The following is a 23,171-nucleotide window of genomic DNA, read 5'->3' on the forward strand; positions in this document are numbered from 1 at the left end:
AGATCTATTATTGAAGGGAATCATTAGGGTATGATGTTGTGAACAAAATCAATGAAAAACAAGAATAAATGATGAAGACTAGGGCACGGCAGAGGAGCAGTTTTAGAAGAGTGCCATGTCAAGACACACTAAAAGCTAACGGCTTGCACGAAAACTGCAAAGTGCTAGAATGGTAAAGAGCTACTCATGGGAGAATATATGCTAAGTTATAGATACATAGGTACCACTTTTCACTACATAAGAGCTTCTTGCATTTCCTCTACTGTAATTGAATTATAGAACTTCTTAATTCCAATACATAAAAAGCAAATTACAATTCATATGAATGGAGCAAATTCACTTATTGAAAGATTTGCACCTTACATCCAACCTCACAACATATATATGACATGAATTAAGGACTTCTGAAGACACTTCGAAGCATCACAACATGAAGCACACACATATATGTAACATGAATTAAGAACTTCCAGATTTTTTTATTTTTTATTTTCTTTTCAAGAGGAAAAAAGAAAACTTGAATTTAAATTATCTTACATAAAGCAAATACCTTCTTTTTTTTTTCAAAGCTATAAAGACAAATACTGAAATACAAAACAAAGGGTCATTTGAGTTCAAGAAGAATAAAGCCTAAGCCTGGTAGTTGGAGAAAAAGAATCAACAGAAAAGTAAATACATGAATTCAGCATAATGTCGTCACAATTCGATTTTACATTTGAGGGACCGCCAAAAGCCGAAGCTTCCACCAAGAATCTGGCATATTTTTGTTAATTCCTTTAAACCTCCGCAGCAACCCGACTTTTGAGCAGCTTGATCAACACTTGCTGCAGAGTCTTGTTGATTAATTTTTAGTGCCGTGGGCTGTAACCGAAAAACAAAGACAAGGAATCCATCATTTCAAACAAGCAGCAGTTGCAAGGGTTTATAACATTCCCATTTGTGTTGCCATCGACGTGGTTACTTATTGTGAATAAAGAAAATTAAAAGTTTTTTAGAAGAGAGAATACCTCAGCCTTATTATCAGATTCGGTGAGCCTTTGTTTAATATCCCGGGCTATTGAGAAGAAAACCTCCTCAACATTCAAATTCGTCTTTGCACTCTGCAAATACATTATTTATCTTTTAGCCTAAAATAATTATCTGCAATACAAATATCTGCACAGCAGCTAACATTCGACTTACAGTTTCAAAGAACTTGATACCGTACTCATCAGCAAGAGCTTGACCCTTGGATGTAGGCACGGCCTGGAAAAGAGATCATTTCGAATTATTACTAGAGAAATGTCTGGCTCGTGTGAATGTGTAAAGGATATATAGATTCAGCCACAACTCGTCTTTTCATAGCACTTTATTATTACAAGAAGCACAGTCAGTACCCAAAGTCAACAACAAAGAACACACACTCTAAACCCATGAACATAAACAAGAAAAGCAATTTCTATAAATAATCAGAAGGGAAATTCTAACCCTTTTGCTCTCATCCATGTCAGCCTTGTTCCCAACCAGTACCTTGTTGACATTGTCAGAAGCATGTTGTTCAATGTTGCGAATCCAATTCCTAATATCTGTACATGAACAGAAGCAGGTTTTATAAGACTCGCAAGAGACATAGGAACCATTGAAAGAAACTCCATTCCAACTGAGGGAGATCCTAAGCCATCCATCGCAACAAAAGCACTGATAAAGGATGATCGACAATTAATTTCACTGCTTAAACCAACGAAAGACACAAGGCATAGAAATGACGGAAAACCTCACAAAAAAGAAAAAAAAACAGAATAAAGAAATTTGAGAAATTACTGTTGAAAGATGACTCATCAGTAACATCATAAACCAGCAAAATCCCCATGGCTCCACGATAGTAAGCTGGAAGAGCAGAATCCATCAGCAAAGTCAAGCATCAAGCTTAAATATACTTTTTGTACTAGAATGAAAAGAAAACAGAAATGCAACCAGCATGGACTTAAAGATACCTGTCGTAATAGTTCAGAATCGCTCTTGACCAGCCGTGTCCCAGATTTGTAATTTGATCCTCTTACCATCAAGCTCAATGGTTCTTATCTTAAAATCGATGCTGTCAAGGAAAATAAAATAGTTGAAAAGAGAAATATATATATTCAAAAAAGTTTTGAACCAAACTTCTATAACTTAGTATCGAATGAGTAGATGCCTCGACCATAAATAAGGCAAGAAACGAGTGAAGCAGCAGAAGTGCCATAATAGTTCAAAAAGCACCCTCTGGAAGAGTATATACTAGTATTCACATCGAATACCAATTACCAAGGGATTGCTTAAAAGAGATAAATAAAAAAACTGAGATTATGGTACTGTAAACTCCACTCTATCCCTATAATGTTGCAGTTCTATTGGAATGAAACCAAGCAAAGCAAAACATCTTGAATTCTCCCCTGTTAATAAGCCCTTTAATGCTACATGGTTAAAGTGCTCCTCTCTGCATTCATGCTTCTCAAATCGTGAAATAATTTTAGCATATAATTTTCAAGAGTTGCCAGGGAGACAAACCCAATGGTCGTTATGAAACTAGTGGTAAAGGAGCCATCAGAAAATCGTAAAAGAAGACAACTCTTTCCCACACCTGCATAAACATAAGAAAGGCACAGTCAGGAAAATACCGAAGCTTGAAGACAAAAAACATAGCATATTATTTGCCTACCATGCTGGAATTGATAAATGATGCATGAAAACGAAATCCAGAGGAAACTCTAAGAATTCACCTTTAAACTAAATAAAATTTTGTTTTTGACGAAATTCATATTAAAAAGTAGCTTTTAATGCATGAACAGAAATGATCAATTTCATCAGTGTAAGGTGTAAGGTGCAGATTCAAACAAGAAAGCCTACTATCTACCGAATTGCGAGTTTATATGTTAGCATACACCATTTCGCCTAGGTGTTCAGTGAACTAACCAGAGACACAAATGAGCATAGCTCACTGACACCTCACGTTCAACAATGCAGCCCATTTACAACTACGCCAATTTCATATGTTAAAGCACAAGTTCACAACAAATAACCATAAGCAAGTCTCAGCATCAAGGTTCTATGTCACAGACACTACGATTAAGAAAATTAACGAAGCCTGCCCCTGACTTTTACCATACCAAAACTCATGAATCGAGTTTATCAATTCAAGCCAGCTAATTCCCATTTCTGCGAAGTGCAGAAGACTTGCCAACTAAACATTTACTATAGAATCCTAAAACAGCCCATATGATCAAACACTATTTACACATAACATGGGCCATGGCTAGTGAGAAGCATAAATTAATTACTCAAAAAATCCCCTACCCACTAATCAGAAGGCAAAAATAAAAAATAAAAAGGACCCTACGAAATCAGAATTTGATAGTTTTCTATGTTACAATCAAACAAAGCCTCCTCCATGTTATTCCAATCCAAACTCACCATATCTAATGTACAGTGAAAATGTAGTCTAAATCAAAATTAGAATAAAACCCAGTTCTTAGAAACCAGAGAAAAGCTCAAAAACAAAAATCAAAGCAATCTGATCTCAAACCAAGAAACGTATAGTATCTAGTCTATTTGACAATAAAAATTCTAAATACCCATCGAAAACTAACAATAGATTTCAAAAAAATTCTGAGTACCCATGTTCTATTTTCCAATTATAACAATAAAAATCATTACTTCAACAAAAAAAAAGGAAAAACAAAAACTTACCACTATCACCAATTAAAAGAAGCTTAATGAGGTAATCATAATCAGCACGAGCTCTAGCTGGTGGTGCAGCCATTGATCCTCAAAAGCCACGCGCAAAAAACCCAATTCAAAAATATATAATAATATATCCTCTTATCTGCATTAAAAAATATATATCAATTTCAAAACGAAATAAAAGAAAATTGTGAAATCAGATCAAGAAAAGGACAGGAAGCGAGAAAAAGAACCAGAGACGCTGAAGATAGCAAAGCACATGCGAGAGAGAAAGAGAGAGTCCAATGAATACGGGGAATTTCCTTTTCAAGCTTCTTCATTTTCTTTTTCATTTTCTTTTTTTTTTGATACTATTGTCACTTAGTCACGGTTCGGTTCCTCCAATGTAATTGGTTGGAACAGCTGGTTTATATAGGTTTGGCCTCATTGGATTTCAACATTCAAATATTAGATTAGGCCCGAAAATAGTCCAAACAAAAAATTAAACCCGGGTTCATTTTTTAAAATTTATAATATAATATTTTTATATATTATGTAATTTTTAATGTTAAGCGGTACTAGATATAAATATTTCCAAAAGAAATTTAAAAATAATATGACGGGTTAAAATAGATTTGGATTAATTATTTACAAATATAAATAGGTATGAGTAAAATTTTAGACTTATTTAAACTGGATCAAACTTTTACAAGCATAAAACGTATTATTATCATATAAAACTTAATCCAAACTCAAACCAGCCTCGTCCATGAACACCTCTAACTATTAATGAATTAAATAACTTTCTTAATATCAAGATGATTAATATTTAATATATTATCGTTGAAATATTTTAATTCCACAAATAAAGTTCAAATAATGCCACATGTTTCGTTTTATTTATATATATTTTTTTTTTTGCATTTGGTTTACAAAAACATATCATCAATAATGTTAAAATATTGAGTGGATAATCTCAATGTCACATTTTCCTTAAATAAAGCTTCTAAAATTTTGGATAATTTTATCTTTTGCTTTTATTATTTTAATTAATTTCATCTTTTCTATGCAAATAAAAATTACTATTTTAATTTTCCCAAAACTCATCTTTAATTCTATTCAAAATTTATTAGTATTTTATCAAAGCACATTGCAAGTTTCAATATAGATATGTGTATATATATATATATACAAAAGATAATATTTTTTTTAATTTTGATTTCACTTCCAGTTTCATAAATAAAAGTTGCCAAATTGTCTAAGACATATAAAAAATTTATTATAATTAGGTTAAATTGTTAAATAAAAAAATTTCAATTGTTGTTTAGTGGAATTTAATGTAATAAAAAATGAATTTTATAATTTATGATCATTTATGAAATTTGAGATTAAAAATATTAAAAGAATTAAATTAGTTAAAATTAAAATAAAATATATAATAAGAACAATTTAATAAAATATGTTTATAGGTATTTTTTTTCTTTCGTCAATTGGAAACTACTGATAATGTACCAAATAAGTTTTTATATCAAATATATTAAAAAAAATTAATAGAATAGTTTTAAATTTTAAACTAGACAAATAATATTTTAAAGAAAAAAAATTGAAGAATGGTTACAAAGAAGAAAAATAATTCATTAACAAAGAGAGGGTTACAAATTTTCAATGAATTAGATTTCTTGATATATTCCCAAAATCTTGATGAAATCTAACCTAACTTCAATTTTATAAAATTCAGAAAATTATTTTATAATTTTTCAAAAAAAAAAAGAAATTAGTTCCTACAGTATGTTTGTGTATTAAAGGGCCATAAATGGGCTTGAAATTTCCTATGGGCCTTTAAAAACTTGAACTTTTGTTCTTGATGTCATTTCCTTGCATGTTTTCTATTTTTTTTATTGTAATTTGTTAATAACTTTTATATAATTTTCTTTTCTAATAGTTTTCTAATCTTATTACAATTTTTTTGTCTTCTCTATAATTTTTATTTTTTTTTAAATTTTAATAATTTTTCTATATGTTTCCTATATTTTTTATAATTCCTAACAAAAAATTATAATATTTTAATAATTTTTATTAACAGTAACAATTTATCTAGAATTTTTATAATTTTTAATAATTTTTTAAAAAATTATAACTTTTAAATAACTTTTTTTAAAACCCACGTCAAACACCTTATCGATAGTTACATCGTTACTTAATAACTCATTAGAGATTTTAACATAAAACTATATTCCAAGAGTTTAATTAAATGTAAGACATAATTTGAAAGATTAACTAAATATTATTATTTATTAAGAATTTAATTAATTTTTAATAATCTTATTATTGCTCTTCATTTAAGCCCATTTTTTTTGTTGAAAAAATGCTTGAATTAAACACTTAATTTAAATTTTTTTTAAAAAGAACTATATGAAAATAGGCAATAACATACCAAATGCTTGCATCTGGATTTGAAAAATGGATTATTATTATTATTATTATTATTTTAATTCTAAGATAAAATAATGGAATGTTAATAAAAATTAGAAGAAAAAAAATGTTGCGCACACAAAAAGAAAATTTCACAATCAAAACAATGATAACTTGGAAAATGGAGATTCAGGAACCACCATAGCATTAAATTGCACTCATTAATTAGTGATAACATTTATAAATTCATATAATTCAGATTACATTAAAGCTGTGCAAAATAAATTTTATTATGCAAACATTTTGTACATTATTAAATGATGACAATAAAACAAGGAAATTATATATACTTACAAAGAAGACGATAAACAAAAACTAAACAACTGAAAACTTTTTGCTGTGATCATCAACAACCTCTGCATCAATTGACTGTCAAAGCAACATTATTTATTATGCCGTTCTGAAGAAATGGAAGGCTGTGCTGCATTCCCAGTGAATAATGTATTTGCATTCTGCATCCAAACACTCAAGAGCCAAATCCATGCAACGATGACCACATTTGTGACATTCAGGATAATCATAAATCTTCTCCACAAACATGAGAGTGTGTGGATGATCACTTTCTTTGATTTCGCTCCCACGCTTGAGAAATGGAATATTTCGAAAAACACAAAAATAGTGTGCTGAGTTATCACAAATTGGACAATGGTAAAACCAAGTATTGGGATTTCTTTCTTTTTCGCAAACATCACAATAATGATAGTGTATAATCATTATCTTCATGGTATGTGAGGATCAAACAATGTCTGTCTGATTTGTGCCAAGTTGTTTGTGGTAGTAAATTGACACATGCAGAATGCACATTAAAATTGCAAACCTTGCATCTATATACTGCATGACCATCAATACTGTTACCACAAGCATTACAGCACTGCCCAAAATACGTGCGGTACCAGAGAAGAAGGTGTTTGTGTCCTCCGCTCATGCAAGACAAAGGAATTTCAACACATCGAAGACATATATGTTCTTTGCACAAATAAAACTCACATTTGAAGGCAAAACCACTACATATGAAATGACAAATTGAGCATCTAAAAAGGCAATTTGGAGTGAGGACAGAGGGATCTTGGTGAACATGACCCCAAATTTGCTTCTTCTTAGGTAACTCAGCACAAGATTTGTGGAGAAAGAAATCACATTCTAAACAACCATAAAAGGAAGTCAAGATGAGTTGACTGCAGCCATCACAATACCTTTGTTCCTTCACTTCATCACTTAATACTAAATTATGTTGATGGCTAAAATGTTCTATCTCTATATTTATCATTTTTTCTCCAACTTTGATCATTTTACGAACAGAAAAGCTTGGATTCATAGTACCCACTTCCAACATTGCATTAAGCAGCTTATCAAAATCATCTTTTGACTCTATTTTGTAATACCACCGAGCCTTCTGTAGTGCACAATTTACATGGATAATGAACTTGCACTTAGAACAATAGTAACTCCCGCACTCTATATTCACCTCCTTGTGACAAATTAGACAATCATGTGTTGTACACCCATTGTCTACCACAAAGTATTTATGAGAAATAGCATGGTCGTGCCATATGCTTTTGATAAAGCGTGGCAAGGAAATGCATTTCTTATGGATGATTAGGCTACATGCCAAGCAAATATAAGAAACATAATTTCCTGAAGTGCCACATACATCACAATTGAATGGAAATTGTCTTAAACACCTTGTAAATGGGTGTTCATGACTACTTGGATCCTCAATAGTAGGTGGTGGTGAAACACATTCAATATGAATGACAAACATGCAAGTTGAACAACAATAAACCAATCCTTGATGTTGGGTTTCTTGGCATATTTGGCAAGGGAGGTGATCACTATTAAATTGTAAGAAAAGATAATGGTAACGGTGGGAAAGGTGACTAATTTTTAGAGGTAACTCAAAGCATTTCTTATGCAGGTAAAATCCAGAATCATGAGAAATGTAATCAGACTCTAGTAAGGACTTTTGACATGCAAAACATTGAACTTTTTTGAGTTCTTGAGAATGACATTCAAAAGAGATAGGTTTGTCTTGATGATCAAGCTCTCTAAAGTCTTTCACAAGAAATTTGTATGATAGAAAAGCACATTTGATGTGAAAGACTAAATTACAAGAACAATGATAAACAAACTTCTCACATATGTTATTGCAGAAACCACAAATAGGGTTACCTTCAACATATGGAGAGCTTGTCATAAGCTTAAGGTTATGTTTACGATGAAAGGGGTGGTTCATCTCAACAGGTGCCTCAGCACAGTTCTTGTCAAGATGAAACCCACAGTTCACGCAACTAAACCTTGGACTGGACACCAACTCCCCACACGCACAACAATAAACCTCCTCACTTTTATGGCTTCTCCCATCATTGAAAACCAAAGGATGAACATGGCTAAAATGTGGAAGAACTTCCATCTCTGTCTCCTTTCTTTCTATGTAAGTTTGTAGGTATGATAGTTGTTGATGATTTAGCAAAACCAGAAGCTCATATATATACTTCAAATTTTTCTTAATCATTATATTTAAACTATAAATTATTTTTGAAAGAAACTTCTAACCCATGTTTTTGTTTTTTTCATATTACTATAAAGAAACTTTACTTTATTATTTTTTTTGGAAGAATTTTGCATTTAAGAAAAGAATATTACTTTACTCAATCTTCAAGTTTATATTTGTACTAAACAATTTTAAATAAACTATCAGTAACCTGTTATGTATATCCTTTTTATAGGAATAAACTCTTCTTTATATGTCTAAATAGGTATAACTTGTCCAAAACTAAAATATGATTCTTTTAGCTTATTTTGTGGTTGTTAAAAGTAAAGTAACAAGAAAAAAAATATGAAAAACAAAATATAAGAGCATTATATTAAAAAATTTTGTTTTGCTTTTATCTTTTGTGAGTAAAGTAAAAATGCTCAAATTTTCTTCACTTTCAAGTCATGTCATTATTAAACTCCGATTGTTCTTAGCTTTTGACAAAATAAGTTCAAGTCCGAAAGTTCATTCATGTCGATCTGAATCTGTAATAATTCAAGTTCGAGAAAGCCCAAACTCGTAATAAATCCAAACATGAAAAATTCGAGCCTGATAGAACCCGAGCCCATAGTAGACTTGAGCCCAATAAAAATATGGTCCAAGCCCGAGATAAATTTGACTCAAAGTCCGAACAAGCTAGACTTTATAACTGAACAACCATAATAGATATTAATAATTAATATAATTTTATGATATTATTTTAAATATAAATAAATGATAATTCTTTTTTTTTTGAAAATGTATTCATAAGCATTGCATATTTATATTAAAATTTTATTGATAAAAAAAGTAATTAATAATATTTTTTATGCTAAATTATAAAATGAAATAAAATTTAAAATATTAATTTAATATATAACATTTTTAATACTACAATTATATATGTAATATAATTATATGAAATTAAAAATTATTAAACCTATAAAATTAAAATTTAATGATAATATAATGATATATTATATAACTATTATCGAAACCAAAATTGATTACCTAACTTGACCTTGAGCCAATTTATTAAATTAGTATGTTATTAATACATAAAATAATAATATATTATAATGTTACTATTACTAAAACTATTAATACATATATAACTATTATTATAAGATAGATTATAATAAAAAAATATAATATTGCATGATATTAATTATAATGTTTAATCATTGATGCATATATATAAACTATTAATATATCATATGATATGATATAGCATTATATAATATAGTAAGAGGGTTAACTTTTAAATGTATATATGAAAAGCATACTGACTTAGAGTATATTTCAACTAGTATAATAATATATAATAAGTAATAAATAATATACTACTATTGTTATAATATAGATTATAATAAAAGATATAGTATTACATGATATTATAACGTTTAATCATTTATGCGTATATATATAAACTATTAATATATGATATGATATAACATTATATAATATAGTAGGAGGGATAAATTTCAAATGTAAGAAAAGTACAGGGACTTAGAGCATATTTCAACTAGTATAATAAATAATAATATATGATAATAATTATCTTTTAGTAAGTGTAATGTTTAAATCCTCAAATTGTCTTCCTTTTCAATTAATCTTTTCTTTTTTCTTTTTCTTTTATCCCTTTCTTGCTGTTTTATTTTTGAAAGGTATAAATTCTTTTTTTTTCTTTTTTCTAAGTTGAAATATAAGAATATGGTATTGAATAAATTAAAGAAGAGATTTTCATTAAGTAGTGATTGGAAATTAAGATTCTAAAATTTAAAAATAGTGTAAATTGAGTAGTAAATTATTTAGAAATATAATATTTATGATAATTTTTTGAATCCATGGATTTACTAGATACCTATTTAATAATGAATTTGAAATCTTTAAAATATGTTTGAATTTCATAAATCCATGTGTTTATATGTTATTGATATATATTAAACTGAATCTCAATTATTTTGTACATAATATATGGATTAGTTTTTATCTATTAATCCAGCTATAAGTTCATACCTATACTATTAATCTAAAAATTAGTTTTTATCTTCACTCTCTCAATATAATAATATATATAATAGATATTATAATGATAAAATATATAATATAAACAAAATTAATTTATAAGTGCCTAAACTTTTTATTTTCAATAGTGATTCTTATTGTTATACAATTATAGTAAAAAGAATCCAACCTGGGGTCCAACCTAGAATTCGACCCGAACTCTCTCAGGGAACTCCATTTTGAGGGATTTGTCCTTATTCTTCTCTGTAATGGTGCGGTGAGCGTGGAATGAACTCGTGAAGAAGATTAAGGAACTCATGAACTTTAAAAGGACCAGAAATCACTTTCGGAACAAGGGGAAAGTAGCGATGGAATCATCAAACAACAACAAGAGAATCTATGGAATCTTTGTTGAAATTCTTTCAAGGCTCGTGATTTGCACCATAAATATCGCATGCCATCATCACACCAGAAGCTATGGAATCGTGGTCAGTGATTGGTTTAAGGTAACTTCTTTGGTAGGAAGAAATCGAAACCCCAAATCTTATATACTCACTTGGGGTATTTCTAATATTAGTTGCAATGGTTAGGTGTGTTCTCTTCTTCTTGTTTCTTGCTTCTGCTTCTTTTCCAAATAAACTTCCACCGTTAACAAACTTGGAAGCTGAAATCATTCTGTGTAACTATTGAAGCCAAAATCAACATGCAAAAGAAAGTTCTTAAAGAATTTGATAATAGATGGACAAGTTCACTTGTTTCATTTCTTTATTAAATATTTGAACGTTAAATGTTTCAAGAAGACTACTTCAAGAATTTGGATATAATAAAAGGAAAGAAAACACCGATTGACACTTTCTAATTTATAAAATTTTGAATTAATAATAGTAAAATTATATTTTAGCTCCTCAAAAATAATAAAAATTTAATTTAATCCTTTAAAAATTATAAAGATATAAACTATTAAAATAATACAATTATATTTTTACTATCATAAAAATATATAATTTAATTCTAGCCAAAAAAAATTTCTAGCTCCGTGACTAATCCTGGGAGCGGTGTAATTCGGTCAAAGTTACGTCTGCTCTTCCATTTCCTCTGATCATATGCGTACCATTTTTTCATTTACTTCTTTTTGTTTAATTTTTTTTCCAGCTATGGTATTTGAGTTTTATTCTGTTGAATTAATTTGTAATGATTAAAGCTGCTTTTTATTGCTTCAATTGAGTTTTTTTTTTCTTGATTCAATTTTCTCTATTAAATCCATTTCTTACTTCGTTTCTGAAATTTTTTAAATTTTTTTCTTAACCGAATACTTTTAACTAAAACTCAGTTCTCTTATCCACTTTTATATATCATAAGATTGGAATTTGATCAATTCCTTTTGTATTTGGATTCTGCTTGCCAGTCCCATTTTTCATGCTTCGAAAATACCGTGCTAGAAATTTTTTGATCATTTCTTTATATTTCAAGTGAAATTATTAATTGGAAAATTGATGGTATATAATGCTTCCTAATGTTGAATTGTAACGCCCCAATTTTCGGGAATTCTGTGAATGTTGGCAAAATTTCATGCTTTGATTTTGTCATTTGTGAGTGAAATTATGAAATAGAACCTATGTGAAAATGTTTGAAAATGCTATAGGCTAAATTGAAGTGGCCAAATAAATAGGAGTGCAAAATAGGAGGATTTGCATGACAAACCTCCCATTTTACATGAAGTGGCCAGCCATCATGTTGTTGTAGACAAAATGTACACTTGATATCCATAATTTATGGTACAAATTGATACAAATTGATAATAGGTTAGGTAAATGTTCCATGATAATGGGTTAGGTAAATGTTTCATGATAATGGGTTAGGTAAATGTTTCATGATAAGAATTTCATGTCTTTTGTATTAAAGAATTAAATGTATGAAATATGAAGTTTTATTAAAAGAAAAAGGGGTGAAAAGAACAAAGTTTTGTCCATCTTTGTTCATCATAGCTGAAAGTTAGAGAAGAGAAAGGAGAGGAGAAAGCTCTTGAGTATTCGGTCATTAGGAGGAGGAAAATTGAAGGTAAGTTCTTGGTACCTTGCTTCTATTTTGAGGTTCATGAGTTCTTCTTGATTCTACCTTAACTCTTGAAGCATATTTTGGTTTTTAGTTGTGTTATGAGCATTTAGTCATGAATTAAAATGAAGGAAATGGTTGTTGTTTCATGTTCTTTTGATGAAAAATGGAATATAGGTGAAGTTGAGCCAAACAAATGAGCATGCATGTGCCTTAGATGCTAAAGGGAAAAATCAGCTAACATGTTGTGCTTTAAAATGATGAAATGGAGATTATACTTAAGTAAAATCATAGATATGTGATGATTGATTGGTGATATACATGTTTAAATAACAAGCATGTAAGATAGGTGTATGAAAGAGTGATTTGGTAATAAATCTGCTTGGGACAGCAGCAGTAACGTGACTTTGGAAAATCACCATAAATTGTGGGAGATGAATTAGAAGCTGAATAAATTATGTAATTAAAGCTTATTGAGTCTAGTTTCTAATGAAATAAACAAGAACATATTTTGAATTCTGTACAATGAGAAATTTGATTTGTAATGAAGAGTGGTCAGATTAGTCAAACAGTGAAACATGGAAAACTTTAAGAAAAATCTGGTATTGATTGGCCATACCAAAAATTCTTAAAATTTTATGGATAGAAGATATATGAGTCTATTTTCAGGGAAAATTAACGGCACTTGATTTGGAGTTTCGTAGCTCCAGTTATAAATGATTTAGTGACTGTTGCTCAGGAAGACAGCTTGCAGTGAAATTATGATTATGTGGTAAACATTGACAAAAATTTGTTAATGAGTTGCTTATTGTTTTCTTATAAGCTTACTATGATCTGTAGGTGTGGTTGGCCGAATATTGTAAGGGGTTAATACGTAGTTCGCATTTGAATAGTTAGATTAACGTGTTAGTAATCCAATTGTAGGCAGTTTGTGTGTGGATCTCGTCAGCATATCGTCGCAAACAGGTGTGTAGCTAACACCCTCTTTCTTAGTCTAGATCAGCAAAAGCCGAAAAGCCGAAATGCCGAAAACCGATATTTTTTAGATTTGCGAGTGTGCGAATGCTCGTGAGGTAAATCGATTAATGTTTTTGGTAAGCTGCAATGTTTGGACTGCAAAGTGCATGATTTCTGTGCCCTCGATATTTTTGGGCTTAATGGGCCAAAATTGGAATGATGGGCTAACGGACCCAATATGGTAAGGACCCTCGGTACGTGATTCTGTAGTACGTGAATGGTAGGAATATGCATGAAAAACCCTAAAATAGATAAATTACTGAAATACCTTTAAAAGTGGAAAATTTACAGTTTTACCCCTAGGAGATAAATTACCGAAATACCCCTAAGGTTAAATTGACTTAAATGCATGTTTGACTGTTGTTATTTACTGCATGCCATGTTGTTATCATCTGATGCATGGGATTGGGATATTGACGGAGGAAGTACTGAAAGTGGCTTGTCCACGTACTGGAAGCTTTGCCTCAATTTACTGTTAACTGAACAGCAAGGCTGCAACTGTGGAGTGTTGGGCTGGGTGGGTTGAGCTATTTCCCACATGGAGTGTATGGCTGGTACGGGTGGAGTGTAGTGGTTGGTGGGTTGAGTAGTCTCCCCAAATGGGCTTGCATATGTTTACTGATGTTGCATGTATTTTGAAATGGGCCTATGGGCCATACTGTTATCTGAATAAGGGGCTAAGGCCCAGTTTATTGTAATCTGAAAAGGGCTCTGGCCCAGTACCACTGTTACCTGAATGGGCTTAGGCCCAATAGGCTTGAGCTGACTTGGGCTTTGAATGGGTTTTCCTTACACACTGAGTTTCCCCAAACTCACCCTTTTATTTTCATCCACGCAAGAAATCCCCAACCATAGTGGGCTTGGAGCTGTGAGGGAATTCGGAGTGGCCACCCGTTCTGAAAGTTTGATTTTCTTCTGGTGAACTGGACATCCTTTTATTTACGTTTGAAGTTTTGGGTTTTTAAACGTAATAAGGCCGCTTAATTATTTTTGATGGTTTTAATATGTATTACTAAGATAGGTAATACTTATTTTAACTGTTGAAATTGGATAGCTTTAGGGCGCGTTTTCAAAAACAACAGTTGATTTCAAAATAACACGACAACAAGCAAAACTTCCGCAACGAAAGTATTTTCTAAAATTAATCACTTTTCCTAAAAATGACTTAATCAAATCGATTTCCTAGAAATATCCATGACGTTAAGGTGTGGCAATGGCGGTATGCATGTCTAGGATTGGATCCGAAAGGAGCTTGGTACTTAAGCAGTCCGATGGACTCACCACCTCTTTTCCGGTTTCCTACCTGGTGCACAGCTTCCATTCACTTTAACCCTTAATGAATTAATCTTTTGAACATCAAGTACGATTTTCTGGACTTAGAATGGAAAATTTTTTTTTACGTTTTTGATGTGGCATGTCGGATCCGGCCATAACTTCTGGGCCGGGTTTGGGGTGCTACATTTAGTGGTATCAGAGCCTAGGTTGCAACAACTCGGCTGTGGAATGGGTTTACAAAAACAACGATTTTCGAAAACAAAAATTTTATAAAGAATGCGAAAAACTCGATTTTCAAAATTTAGATCTTTAGAAGGTGGCATTCCGAATCTCCAGCTCAAGTCTGTAAGTATTCTAAATTCTTTTGAATATTTTTCTAACTTATCTGTCTGTACTGAAATCCTGCTAGGATACTCTAGATAGGATGATACTGAAACCATAAGAAAATCTGATAAGAGACTGAAACTGTAGTTAGACTTCGATTCTGCGAAAACAAACTTTGAACTACTGTCTGATTCATAAAACATCTGTAATAAACACTGGAATACTAAATGATGCATAAAAATTCGTAATCAAGATAATATGATATGAGTACAAGAGGCCGTGGACGGAGCCGAGGAAGTGCTCGAGCGAGATCTTCGTCTTCGGGACATATGCCGGCGGTGGATGCACCGGTACCACCAGCAACAGAGGTAGAGTCTCATGACCGCGGTGCCGAGGATGATGCCCTGTCACAGGCAATGCTTCGTGTTCTAGAAAGGGTTGCCGGAGCAAGTTCGGGCAACAAAATTCAGGGATCTATTTCTGAACGACTTCGGGCTAACGGAGCGGAGATCTTTAGGGGCGTGTCTGGTATAGCCCCGAATGTGGCAGAAAATTGGTTGGAGGCCACAGAACGGATTATGGACAACTTGGACTGCTCTGAGGAGATTGTGAGTTGGGTATCTGTACTAAGTCATTTGAGTCACTCGGTTAGGGTAGACAAACTGTATAGGGATGTACCCTTAGAAACTCAAGGTAAGATTTTCCCTGGAGATCTGATGGAGTTACCGTTTGGAGAGTTTGATCTCATTTTGGGAATGGACTGGCTTGTTAAGCATAAAGTGACTCTGGATTGTGCTGTTAAACGAATGGCGTTAAGGACCACAAAAGATGAGGAGGTTATAGTGATAGGTGAGCGAAGGGATTATTTGTCCAATGTGGTGTCGGCTTTAAGAGCCAAAAAGTGGATCTGGAAAGGTTGTGAGGCCTATTTGACATTTGTAAGTCAGTCAGAAGAGGAGGGACTGACAGTGGATAAGGTTAGGACCGTAAAGGAGTTCCAAGATGTTTTTCCGGATGAGCTTTCAGGATTGCCTCCGAATCGAGAAGTTGAGTTTGGAATAGACTTGTTGCCTGGAACGGCGTCCGTGTCCATCGCACCGTATAGGATGGCACCGAAGGAGTTAGTGGAGTTAAAGGCTCAAACTCAAGAGTTGTTGGATAGGGACTTCATTAGGCCAAGCGTGTCTTCATGGGGAGCACCGGTGTTATTCGTGAAAAAGAAGGATGGTATGATGCGGATGTGCATTGATTATCGCCAGTTGAACAAACTGACGATTAAGAATAAGTATCCACTGCCAAGGATTGACGATCTATTCAACCAGCTTAGAGGAGCTTCTGTATTTTCCAAGATCGACCTTCGATCTAGATATCATCAGTTAAGGGTCAAGGAGGTAGATATCCAAAAGATGACATTCAGGACTCGGTATGGTCATTACGAGTTTCTGGTTATGCCATTTGGACTAACGAACGCTCCTGCAGCATTTATGGATCTGATGAATCGTGTGTTCTAACCATTTTTGGATCAGTTCGTAGTCGTCTTTATTGACGATATCCTGGTATATTTTGAAACTGAAGCGAAACATGATGAGCATCTCCATATAGTGCAGCAAGTGTTAAGGGAGAAGGAACTCTTTGTGAAGTTCAGCAAGTCTGAACTTTAGTTGAGGGAGGTAACCTTCTTAGGATATGCAGTCTCTGCTGAGGGGATTAAGGTGGACCCTCGGAAAATTGAAGCGATTTTGGAGTGGAAGCCGCCTAGGTCAGTGTCAGAAATACGGAGTTTTCTAGGACTGGTAGGATACTACAGAAGGTTTGTGGAAGGTTTTTTTTGTGATGGCAGCACCTCTGACAAAACACATAAGGAAAGGAGTATCGTTTGTATGGACTAAGAAACAGCATGAAGCTTTTGAGAAGTTGAAGAAAGTTCTGACTGAAGTACTTGTGTTAATTCAGCCGGAGTCTGGGAATAATTTTACTGTGTACAGTGACGCATCACACGTGGGTTTGGGCTGCGTGTTAATGCAAGAGGGTAAGGTGGTTGCATATGCATCACGATAGCTTAAGCCTCATGAGGGAAACTATTTGACTCATGATTTAGAGTTGGCAGCAGTGATATTTGCACTTAAGATTTGGAGACATTACTTGTACGGAGAAAGGTGTATTATATACACTGACCATAAGAGTCTTAAGTATTTGTTGACTCAGAAGGAGCTGAACCTTAGGCAAGGGAGATGGATTGAGTTGCTTAAGGATTATGACTATTCGATCGAGTATCACCCAAGCAAGGCTAATGTGATAGCCGATGCTCTAAGTCGTAGAGCTGTATCTGATCTGAGAGCAATGTTTGCTCGTCTGAGTCTGTATGATGATGGAAGTCTGTTGGCTGAGTTGCAAGTGAGGCCAACCTGGTTGGATCAGATTAAGGAAAAACAGTTGAACGATGAGTCTTTGGTCGCTCGTTTTCAACAAGTTAAGGAAGGGGAAACTTCTGAGTCTGGGAGCCAGAAGAGACGATGTAACAGCAATACCCTCATCTGTTTGGATTAGGTAAATTTCGAGGACGAAATTTCTTTAAGGAGGGTAGAGTTGTAATGCCCCAATTTTCGGGAATTCTGTGAATGTTGGCAAAATTTCATGCTTTGATTTTATCATTTGTGAGTGAAATTATGAAATAGAACCTATGTGAAAATGTTTGAAAATGCTATAGGCTAAATTGAAGTGGCCAAATAAATAGGAGTGCAAAATAGGAGGATTTGCATGACAAACCTCCCATTTTACATGAAGTGGCCAGCCATCATGTTGTTGTAGACAAAATGTACACTTGATATCCATAATTTATGGTACAAATTGATACAAATTGATAATAGGTTAGGTAAATGTTCCATGATAATGGGTTAGGTAAATGTTTCATGATAATGGGTTAGGTAAATGTTTCATGATAAGAATTTCATGTCTTTTGTATTAAAGAATTAAATGGATGAAATATGAAGTTTTATTAAAAGAAAAAGGGGTGAAAAGAACAAAGTTTTGTCCATCTTTGTTCATCATAGCTGAAAGTTAGAGAAGAGAAAGGAGAGGAGAAAGCTCTTGAGTATTCGGTCATTAGGAGGAGGAAAATTGAAGGTAAGTTCTTGGTACCTTGCTTCTATTTTGAGGTTCATGAGTTCTTCTTGATTCTACCTTAACTCTTGAAGCATATTTTGGTTTTTAGTTGTGTTATGAGCATTTAGTCATGAATTAAAATGAAGGAAATGGTTGTTGTTTCATGTTCTTTTGATGAAAAATGGAATATAGGTGAAGTTGAGCCAAACAAATGAGCATGCATGTGCCTTAGATGCTAAAGGGAAAAATCAGCTGTTGTGCTTTAAAATGATGAAATGGAGATTATACTTAAGTAAAATCATAGATATGTGATGATTGATTGGTGATATACATGTTTAAATAACAAGCATGCAAGATAGGTGTATGAAAGAGTGATTTGGTAATAAATCTGCTTGGGACAGCAGCAGTAACGTGACTTTGGAAAATCACCATAAATTGTGGAAGATGAATTAGAAGCTGAATAAATTATGTAATTAAAGCTTATTGAGTCTAGTTTCTAATGAAATAAACAAGAACATATTTTGAATTCGGTACAATGAGAAATTTGATTTGTAATGAAGAGTTGTCAGATTAGTCAAACAGTGAAACATGGAAAACTTTAAGAAAAATCTGGTATGGATTGGCCATACCAAAAATTCTTAAAATTTTATGGATAGAAGATATATGAGTCTATTTTCAGGGAAAATTAACGGAACTTGATTTGGAGTTTCGTAGCTCCAGTTATAAATGATTTAGTGACTGTTGCTCAGGAAGACAGCTTGCAGTGAAATTATGATTATGTGGTAAACATTGACAAAAATTTGTTAATGAGTTGCTTATTGTTTTCTTATAAGCTTACTATGATCTGTAGGTGTGGTTGGCCGAATATTGTAAGGGGTTAATACGTAGTTCGCATTTGAATAGTTAGATTAACGTGTTAGTAATCCAATTGTAGGCAGTTCGTGTGGGGATCTCGTCAGCATATCGTCGCAAACAGGTGTGTAACTAACACCCTCTTTCTTAGTCTAGATCAGCAAAAGCCGAAAAGCCGAAATGCCGAAAACCGGTATTTTGTAGATTTGCGAGTGTGCGAGTGCTCGTGAGGTAAATCGATTAATGTTTTTGGTAAGCTGCAATGTTTGGACTGCAAAGTGCATGATTTCTGTGCCCTCGATATTTTTGGGCTTAATGGGCCAAAATTGGAATGATGGGCCAACGGGCCCAATTCGGTAAGGACCCTCGGTACGTGATTCTGTAGTACGTGAAAGGTAGGAATATGCATGAAAAACCCTAAAATAGATAAATTACTGAAATACCTTTAAAAGTGGAAAATTTACAATTTTACCCCTAGGAGATAAATTACTGAAATACCCCTAAGGTTAAATTGACTTAAATGCATGTTTGACTGTTGTTATTTACTGCATGCCATGTTGTTATCATATGATGCATGGGATTGGGATATTGACGGAAGAAGTACTGAAAGTGGCTTGTCCACGTATTGGAGGCTTTGCCTCAATTTACTGTTAACTGAGCAGCAAGGCTGCAACTGTGGAGTGTTGGGCTGGGTGGGTTGAGCTATTCCCCACATGGAGTGTATGGCTGGTACGGGTGGAGTGTAGTGGTTGGTGGGTTGAGTAGTCTCCCCAAATGGGCTTGCATATGTTTACTGATGTTGCATGTATTTTGAAATGGGCCTATGGGCCATACTGTTATCTGAATAAGGGGCTAAGGCCCAGTTTATTGTAATCTGAAAAGGGCTCTGGCCCAGTACCACTGTTACCTGAATGGGCTTAGGCCCAATAGGCTTGAGCTGACTTGGGCTTTGAATGGGTTTTCCTTACACACTGAGTTTCCCCAAACTCACCCTTTTATTTTCATCCACGCAAGAAATCCCCAACCATAGTGGGCTTGGAGCTGGGAGGGAATTCGGAGTGGCCACCCGTTCTGAAAGTTTGATTTTCTTCTGGTGAACTGGACATCCTTTTATTTACGTTTGAAGTTTTGGGTTTTTAAATGTAATAAGGCCGCTTAATTATTTTTGATGGTTTTAATATGTATTACTAAGATAGGTAAAACTTATTTTAACTGTTGAAATTGGATAGCTTTAGGGCGCGTTTTCAAAAACAACAGTTGATTTCAAAATAACACGACAACAAGCAAAGCTTCCGCAATGAAAGTATTTTCCAAAATTAATCACTTTTCCTAAAAATGACTTAATCAAATCGGTTTCCTAGAAATATCCATGACGTTAAGGTGTGGCAATGGCGGTATGCATGTCTAGGATTGGATCCGAAAGGAGATTGGTACTTAAGCAGTCCGATGGACTCACCACCTCTTTTCTGGTTTCCTACCTGGTGCACAGCTTCCATTCACTTTAACCCTTAATGAATTAATCTTTTGAACATCAAGTACGATTTTCTGGACTTAAAATAGATTTTTTTTGACGTTTTTGATGTGGCATGCCGGATACGGCCATAACTTCTGGGCCGGGTTTGAGGTGCTACATGAATTATCTTGCTATCCTATTTAGTTTTGTGGGTTGGTAATTAAGCAATCGATTGGCATTTTTATTGAATTAATAATGTCTAATTGATAAATGTTTAAGCAATTTGGTTTGTAAGGTTGGTTTATTTGAGATGGATTAATGTTATTCAATGGTGGTTTGTTAATGCTATTTGAAGTTTAAAGTGTTAAGATTGATGATGGTTATATTAATATGTTGATTCAACTATTATGATAAAAATGTTGTCTGATTCCCTAAACACCTTTAAATGTGGTATCGACTGTTAAATATTCGGATTTAATATTGTTAATGTTGGACGAACAGCCCTAGACGAATGGAATTGCTAAAAAAAATTCGACCTTTTGAGTGCGATAAAATGCTGTCTAGAATGAATGTTTTTGCAGCTCGATTTGTACATGATGAAACTGTCCGAATTGACATTTAGAACAATTCATTGTGTGCGTCGTAAGGTTGTTCGAAACGAGGTTTGCTGCTACTCAATTATTCGGTAAGTGATGTCAAGTAAACAGGTATGAATTGATGTAATAATGGGAATCAAGTTGTCTAAATGTCAACTGATGGTGTCTAAGTGAATGTATGTCTGGGATGACTGTAAGTTCTATTAAAATTTTATTTATGCTTGTTAAATGAAAGGTATATTAATGTTGGTATGGACGGATGGCATTATTATTAATGAAGCTATTTGGTGCATTGGGTATTCTAATAGCTCGTTGATTTAATATTGCAGTTGATATTATTAAAGTTAGCTTATTTAATGTAGCGACGTAAAATTTAGCTTGGTCGCTAATTGTGGCGATTTAGTGAAAATTGGAAATTTGAAGTTTGAAGTTTGATTTTAAAATAAAAAGGGAGTCGCCACCGATCCTTTTTCCTAGGTGTGATCGGACACCTATTAGATTTCTTTTTTTTAAAACAAAAAGAAGGCCGAGTTTAGGTCTACATCAAAAGCCAGAGAAAAATTAGGGTTCGGGAATCAGTTACGCACGAGGAAGGTATTAGCACCCTCGCGACGCCCAAAATTGGTATCTCGTTAAACATGTGTTGTCTTAATTTTCAAAAATACGAATTCAATTTGACATTTAATCGTGATCCAATTGAAAAGATGAGAATTTTTAAATTTGATTTTTGAGAAAGGCATACCGTTTTAACACGAGTCGATTGATATTCACCTAACATAGCGATGAAATCGGTTACTTAATGTTAAATCGGTACGTTGCCTTGCTTATTGAAATGAATTAGAAAACGAGAATAAGATTTTTGAAATAATGCAAAGCAAATTGATATGAAATAAAAATAAATAAAAGACAGAGCTAGAAATATATTGACGCAGACATAAGTGTGACAATAAGATAAAAAAAATAAAGATATATGCGATATTAAACATAATACTAGAATTAACATGAAATAGAAACAATGAATATATACATATATAATAATGATATTAAGAGTATGTACGTAATATATATATATTTGAATAGTAATAATGTTAGAAATATACTATATACAGTTTTTGAAGTATATGCCTAAGATAGTAAAAATATAACTAGTAGTGTTAAAATATATACATAATATATACCCATATATATAAAATAGATATAAAAAAAGTATGTACGTGACATATATGAAAAATATATGCATAATATTAAGATAAAACAATAAGTGATAATAATGAAAAGAATAGGTATAATAATAAATAAAATGATATACGAAAATAATACCATATATATATAATATGTATACAAGAATAATAAAATATATGTACTAATATTAATAATAAATATAGTACGAATAAAATAAATGTAATAATAATATATACACAATATGACATTAAAAATATACATATACATATAATAGTATTTAAGAATATATACATAAGATGATATGGAAATATGTACATAGAATAGTATATAAAAATATAACTAATAATATTGAAAATATAGATACATAATATATATAAAACATATATGATATATACATAAACGTATACGACATATATATATTAGAAATGATAAGAAGATATATATATAAACTATTAATGTAATACATAAATTTGTGCATGTATATACACATATAAATATTAAGTGAGAATCAATACTAGTACTAATAATATTATTAATAGGTATAATAATAATAGTATGTTAATAACAGCAATAATATATAAAATAATATGGTAAAATAATAATAATGTATTAATAAGAATGATAATAATAAAATAAGATTACAATAATAGTA

General features: G+C 32.4%; 1 protein-coding gene across 4 annotated transcripts; it reads right to left on the bottom strand.

The window, feature by feature from the left end:
- Nucleotides 1–448: 448 nt before the first annotated feature.
- LOC107897816 (ras-related protein RABE1c) lies at nucleotides 449–3,997 on the bottom strand. 4 transcript variants are annotated; one of them, XM_041078133.1, is made up of 9 exons: nucleotides 3,937–3,997; nucleotides 3,703–3,838; nucleotides 2,524–2,596; nucleotides 1,974–2,074; nucleotides 1,801–1,866; nucleotides 1,468–1,677; nucleotides 1,183–1,245; nucleotides 1,008–1,100; nucleotides 449–861 (listed from the first exon to the last, which is right to left on the bottom strand). In XM_041078133.1, the coding sequence occupies exons 4-9, from the start codon at nucleotides 2,040–2,042 to the stop codon at nucleotides 697–699; spliced, it is 666 nt and encodes a 221-aa protein (XP_040934067.1). In that variant the 5' UTR covers nucleotides 2,043–2,074; nucleotides 2,524–2,596; nucleotides 3,703–3,838; nucleotides 3,937–3,997; the 3' UTR covers nucleotides 449–696. The 4 variants fall into 4 exon arrangements, with proteins under 4 accessions (XP_040934067.1, XP_040934066.1, XP_040934068.1 ...); XM_041078132.1 differs by having other exon boundaries at nucleotides 3,930–3,983; XM_041078134.1 differs by having other exon boundaries at nucleotides 1,974–2,596; nucleotides 3,930–3,981.
- Nucleotides 3,998–23,171: the final 19,174 nt, after the last annotated feature.

This window comes from Gossypium hirsutum, chromosome A10 (assembly GCF_007990345.1).
Source record: "Gossypium hirsutum isolate 1008001.06 chromosome A10, Gossypium_hirsutum_v2.1, whole genome shotgun sequence".
Classification (NCBI taxonomy): domain Eukaryota; kingdom Viridiplantae; phylum Streptophyta; class Magnoliopsida; order Malvales; family Malvaceae; genus Gossypium; species Gossypium hirsutum.